The sequence below is a fragment of the Harpia harpyja genome, chromosome 10, assembly GCF_026419915.1.
Source record: "Harpia harpyja isolate bHarHar1 chromosome 10, bHarHar1 primary haplotype, whole genome shotgun sequence".
Lineage (NCBI taxonomy): Eukaryota > Metazoa > Chordata > Aves > Accipitriformes > Accipitridae > Harpia > Harpia harpyja.
In genome coordinates this window covers 31,476,636-31,481,736 of record NC_068949.1, presented here as the reverse complement: position 1 = coordinate 31,481,736, position 5,101 = coordinate 31,476,636, and the positions used below count along the sequence as shown (strand labels likewise).

The 5,101-nt window shown below is 57.2% G+C and overlaps 1 protein-coding gene across 1 annotated transcript; it reads left to right on the top strand.

Annotated features, from left to right (window-relative positions):
* Positions 1-221: 221 nt before the first annotated feature.
* LOC128146759 (collagen alpha-2(I) chain-like) lies at positions 222-1,113 on the top strand. The gene is made up of 2 exons (XM_052798467.1): positions 222-952; positions 999-1,113. The coding sequence occupies exons 1-2, from the start codon at positions 222-224 to the stop codon at positions 1,111-1,113; spliced, it is 846 nt and encodes a 281-aa protein (XP_052654427.1).
* The last annotated feature ends 3,988 nt before the right edge of the window (positions 1,114-5,101 follow it).

Sequence of the window (5,101 nt, the reverse complement as noted above, 5' to 3'; positions counted from 1 at the left end):
GCCGTGCATGGCTCCCAGTTATGTCTGCCTAGTTTAAGTGCTCTAAACACGTTACCGCTCCCTGTTAGCAGCTCGGAGAGGAGTAAACTCCGTGCCCTCTAGTTGACAGCGAGTGCCGGGTCCTGGCACAGCATCCCGCACGGGCCCGGGGTGGCGACCCGGGAACCTCGGAAATAACTGTTATTTTTGTCTTTAAGCACCCCCCAACTTTGGGGCTGCGAATGCCGAGAGGCGGAGAGAGCCCGGTGGGACCCGCCGTGGAGCCCGGACCAGGGACACCCGCGGCGGGGTCCGAGGTCCCTGTCCCAGCCCTCTCTTGCGAAACTGCCGGTAAAATGTACCCACAGGTGTCCCCTGTCCACGCAGCCGCCGGGCATTGCTCGTCGTTGCTCCACTTGGAAAACAACCGCCCCGAGCTGAGCGCCCGCCGGCTCCCGGCTCTGCTGGGGAGGGGGTGTCGGGGGGCCGGGGAGCACCGCGGAGCTGGGGAGAAGCTCCCCGGCCAAGCCCATCTCTGGAGGTCGTTTTACGGCTATCGCCCGCTCCTTCCTCCCCTCGCAACCAGCTCCCCGCGGGGGAAAAAAAACTTCGCTGCACCAAAAATAAATCTGACCCAAGTGCCCGCACCCGGCCGGGGAGCCGGGGCCAGGGGCAGCGCTGGAGCGCACCGTCCCCGCGGAGCCCCGGCCTTGCCCCGGCAGAGAAAAGCGGAGAAGCCGCCGCTCCCTCGGGTGGGCTCCGGCAGCGGGGACGGGACTTGTGCGGGGCCGGGCGGAACGAAATCCGCCGCCCCAGAAACGCTGCCAGAAGCGGGGGAGCGGGGAGCAGCCTCCCCGGGCGGGCAGGCAGCGCAGTGCCCAGCTCCCCGCCTTTCCCCGGGGCTTTTTCGTTTGCAAACGAACTCCCGGGGCGACCCAGTGGCCCCGGGGTCGGCGAACCTGCAGGGTCCGGGGTATCCCCTGCCCACCCCCTGGGCCGGTTTATTTTTCCCCCAAAAGCCCCTGCGGAGTGGAGCTGGGCACGGCGGTGCCCGGGCCGCCTCCTGCCGCCCTGCCGCAGGGCCAGGAGAGGGGGGGTGAGCCAGAATTTGAGCGAGCCCCTGGGCCGGTGTAAGCGGGAGTGCTCCCGGGAGGGGTGCAAGGAAAATAGGGGACCCCTCCTCCCCTGCAAGCCGTTGTAAAGCACAAATTAAAAGCAACTACCGGGGCGGATCGACTCCTCCGGCCACCTCATCGCCTTGCGTGGGGCGGCGGGGAGCGTTTCCCACGACGGGGAGAACGGCGAGGGTGCCCCCATCCCAAATGTCGGGGGCCAGCACGTCCCCTCTCTTACTAACACTGCCGGGGACCCTCCCGAGCCACCACTCCTGGCGGGTTTTCGGGGTTCCCCGGGGTTTGGAGGGGGTGGAGAGCCGGTCTGCGCTGCTGGCTCCCCAACCAGACCCCCGGTGTCCCCCCGGGGACAGGGTCCTCCTGCAGCCGCCGCAGGGGTTCCCGCGAGGGAAAGGCGAATACGAGCAGCTGAACGTATTTTTATTCTTTTAAACTCCAGTATTTAATTTCTAGTCCAAGAAACCCGGTTGGATGCAGGGTGTCCGGAAAGAGCAGCCGGGACGTGCCCGGGAAGAGCAGCCCGGCTCCAGGCAAGGCGAGAACTTGATTTTTATTATTTTATTAAAAAAAAATTAAATAGTTCGATAAATGCAATCTGCAGGACCCCTCCGGAGGGCAGGGAGATGGGACGGAGTCCGCCGGGGGCATTTCAGGCCTCCCGGCCGTGCCAGGCTCTGTGGGCGGCAAAGATTTAGCAGCTCTCGGGCCCTCCCTGCCCCGTCCCAAGCCCGGGAGAGGCAAGGCCGGGCCGCGGGGCAAGCGGGGAAGACCCGTCGGAGGGGATCAGCGCAGCCCTGACCCTCTCTCTGTTCGGACCCTGGCTGCCCCTGGGTCACTCGTTTTGGGACGGGGAGCAGTCCCAAAATCCCCAGTCCCCCTCGGCTCCAGGGAAGAGGCTGGAGGGGAGAACCCGGTGCTCCGCGGCCACGGAGCTCGCCCTGAGTCCGCGGGGATGGGCGCAGGGGAGGCGGGGACAGGCAGCGCCCGAGCCGCGCAGCTGCGCCCGGAGCCGGCGGCGGCTGGAAATAGCGCGCAGCGCTGGGTTTCACTGTCACCTCTGGGCCCTGCGGGGCTGGGCTGGGGGTGTCGAGTCCCGGGGTGATGCCCACCTCGGCCCGGGTCCGGGGGCTCCTTCGCTTCACCTGGGAGAGGAGCAGAGGAGGGGCTGCCCGCAGGATGCCCCCCCCCCCCCGCAACTTCACTCTGGACTCCGGGCTCGACAAAACTTTGTTCAATGAGGTGGGAGGGTGTGTGTGGGGTGTGTGGGGGGCGACAACACAGCCACCCAGGGCTGTGACAGCCAAGACACGCTGGCTCCTCTGAGACCTGTAATATCTCTACTGCTCCCGGCACGCGTGAATAATTCACCAGGCTGCCAAATGCAAGTAACGTTTGTGGCAGCTATGAAGGAGACGGGGAGGCGAGGTCTCTTTTTTGGGGGGCAGGAGGAGGTGTGGGGAATCAATTGAAACTTAATAAAGGGAGTGGGGGAGAGAATGGCGGAAATAAGCCAGCCAACTTCTTCTAATAACAACTTGGTGTTAATAATTCAGGAGCAGTCATTGGATTATAGCGCAATATCCGAAGTACGCGTTGCCGGCACAGTGCGGGTGGATAATGTAATCGGAGCTCATTTTGCCTTCCAATAAATTACAGCAGCAAAAGTTTCCTGTTAAAGCAGTTATTTGTATTTCTTTTCTGAAGGTGATCCCCCTCCCTCTTCCTCTGCCAACAACTGCAATAAGAAAATTAATTAAAAACTAATATTTCCACCCTTTGCAAAAGCAGCACTGAGATGCGAAGCCAGAGTTTGGCTGTGATCTCTTCCAACTTTGAGTGCTGTGAGGCTGCTCCTCCTTACCTCTCACTTCTTTCTTTCAGTGCTCCTTTTTTTCCATCCCTCCTTTTTTGCATCCTACCCTGTCTGACCTGGCGGGACTTCTCCGAGCTCAGACAAGTGCTGCTGGAAAGAAAAATGTCCCCAAAATCCATCCCTTTGTTTAAGGCTTGCTGTGTTTGTTCCCCTTGTCCCTCTCAGGTCCTGTTATGAAGGGGTAGCAGTTAAAGGTAGGGTCAAACAGCAGTTCACTTGTCTTTCAACTCATGTGTGAGGTGAGTTTGCAAGGCCTCAGATGCCTCTTGTTCTTTTCCTTCCAAACCGCAGCACTGTTTAGCAGCAGACACATCTCCCCAGACCTAGCCAGGGTATTGCAGCTTTCCTCTTCTCTATTGCCCTGTTTTTCTCACCAGAGGCCAGGCTGTATTATTGCACCCTTGTGGCTTCCATCCATGGCAGGGGTTCACAAGATGATTCTCAAACATTTCCCAGCCCTTGCTGCTGGACACAGGGCTCCACTGCACTGCTCTTCAGTGCCAAGCTGTTCTCTGCATTCTGCTTGGGGTCCTTCTCAGACCTGCCTCAAAAAGTGACCTTTCCCCAACAGCTTGGCCACAGCCAGCAGACACCTCTGATGGGATGCTTTACACCTCTATTTATTTTATTCTGCTTTCTGCCCCAGGAACCTTAGACGCATTCCTCAGACAGGCTTGAATCAGGCATGGCTCTTTCTATGGGTACTTTTAGCATCCTGTAATGGTGGCTGGCATTTCCCATCCTGCGTAATAGCTGTTGTCAGCTTACAGTGTTTCTGTACCGATCGCTGTCGGATCAGGCTGTCTCCTTGTCTCCAGTGCTGCATGGCGGTACGATGGAGAGAGAGAGAAGAGCTTCCTGCAGGAGGCTGGGTGAGAAGTATCTGTCCTGTTAGGCATTTCCCTAATTCCTGCTCTTTGAGAAATGATTCAGACTCTGAACTTTAAGGTTTAATATCACTACAAAAATGCCTCATCTTTAGTGATTCCACCTCTGAGCATCCTGGGGTCCAGCCATCTCCCTTCTCTGTTTTGTTCAGTTTGTGACATCTTGTGGCACCAAATTCCCACGTCCTCCTGCCTGGCACCCAGGGCTCTTTTCCAGCTGATGTATGATTGCTTGCGATGGTGGAACTTTACTGCCTGGACTTTTTTTCTGGGCACTGAGTAAAGTATGTGTAGTGAACAGCCTCAAGATTTCTCCCATTTTTCTGCTTGAAATCTCCTTGGGGTCTATTTAGTTCTGCTGCTTTTTACAGGTGTGGAGGGTGGGTCTTCACTAATGCCAAATATGCAGCAACACGTGGGTCTGGATTCTGCTTGCATATGACAAAACCAGTCAGATTCTCTGCATCTGCCATCGTTAGTGTTACAGCTTAATGAGGACCTACCAGTGTTCCTCAGTAAGAGCTAAGGGGGGTGAGAAGACCTGGGAAGGGATGTATTAAAACTACAAATGGCAGAAATAATAGCTGGTGTGGGTATCCCTCACCCTCAGGAGAGGCTGCAGCTGGTTTCACAGGCCGGCAGTGAGCGAGGATGCAAGTCTTGTGAGGCCAGGTACGGAAAAGTAAGCCTCAGTGCGGAGGACTCGGAGAGGTCCCTTGCAGGGCGGGGGGGCAGCAGCTGCTTGAGGGGGGATGCCGAATGTGCAGGGTGCGCGGTTGCTCTGCACGGTGAGCAGGGTGGGGGGGGACCCTGGGGCTCACTGCTGCTTTGGAGATGGGAAAGCAGCCATGGAGGGGCTAGTTCTGTCTATCCCAAACCATGAGACAACTTCGCAGGAGAAGCCCCTCTCTTGCACTTTATATCCGGTGCTTTTCTGCTTGGGAGGCTGTGTACCTGCTTCTGCTGCTTCTTTCAGTCTCAGCTAAGAAATGGGTGTTAAAAGTCTCCTATGCCTTGCACCTATTGCCAAAATCCAGATGGTCCCTTATTATAGCTAGCGAGTGTCCGTGAGCCTTGGAGTACACGGACTCTGGGGCAGGGTAGAAAAACTGTTTCAATTTCCAAAGGTTAAACACTTGTTGACTGGTAACGCAAGGTAAAAATTACAGAAGATACCATTTTTTGAGATGTACACAGATCCTTAAATGGTGACCTCATTACTTACAGGG

Coding starts and splice junctions, on each gene's coding strand:
- LOC128146759 (XM_052798467.1), top strand. CDS start 222: ATGCCGAGAGGCGGAGAGAGCCCGGTGGGACCCGCCGTGGAGCCCGGA. Junction 953..998: donor GCGAACCTGCAGGGTCCGGG/GTATCCCCTGCC, acceptor TTCCCCCAAAAG/CCCCTGCGGAGTGGAGCTGG.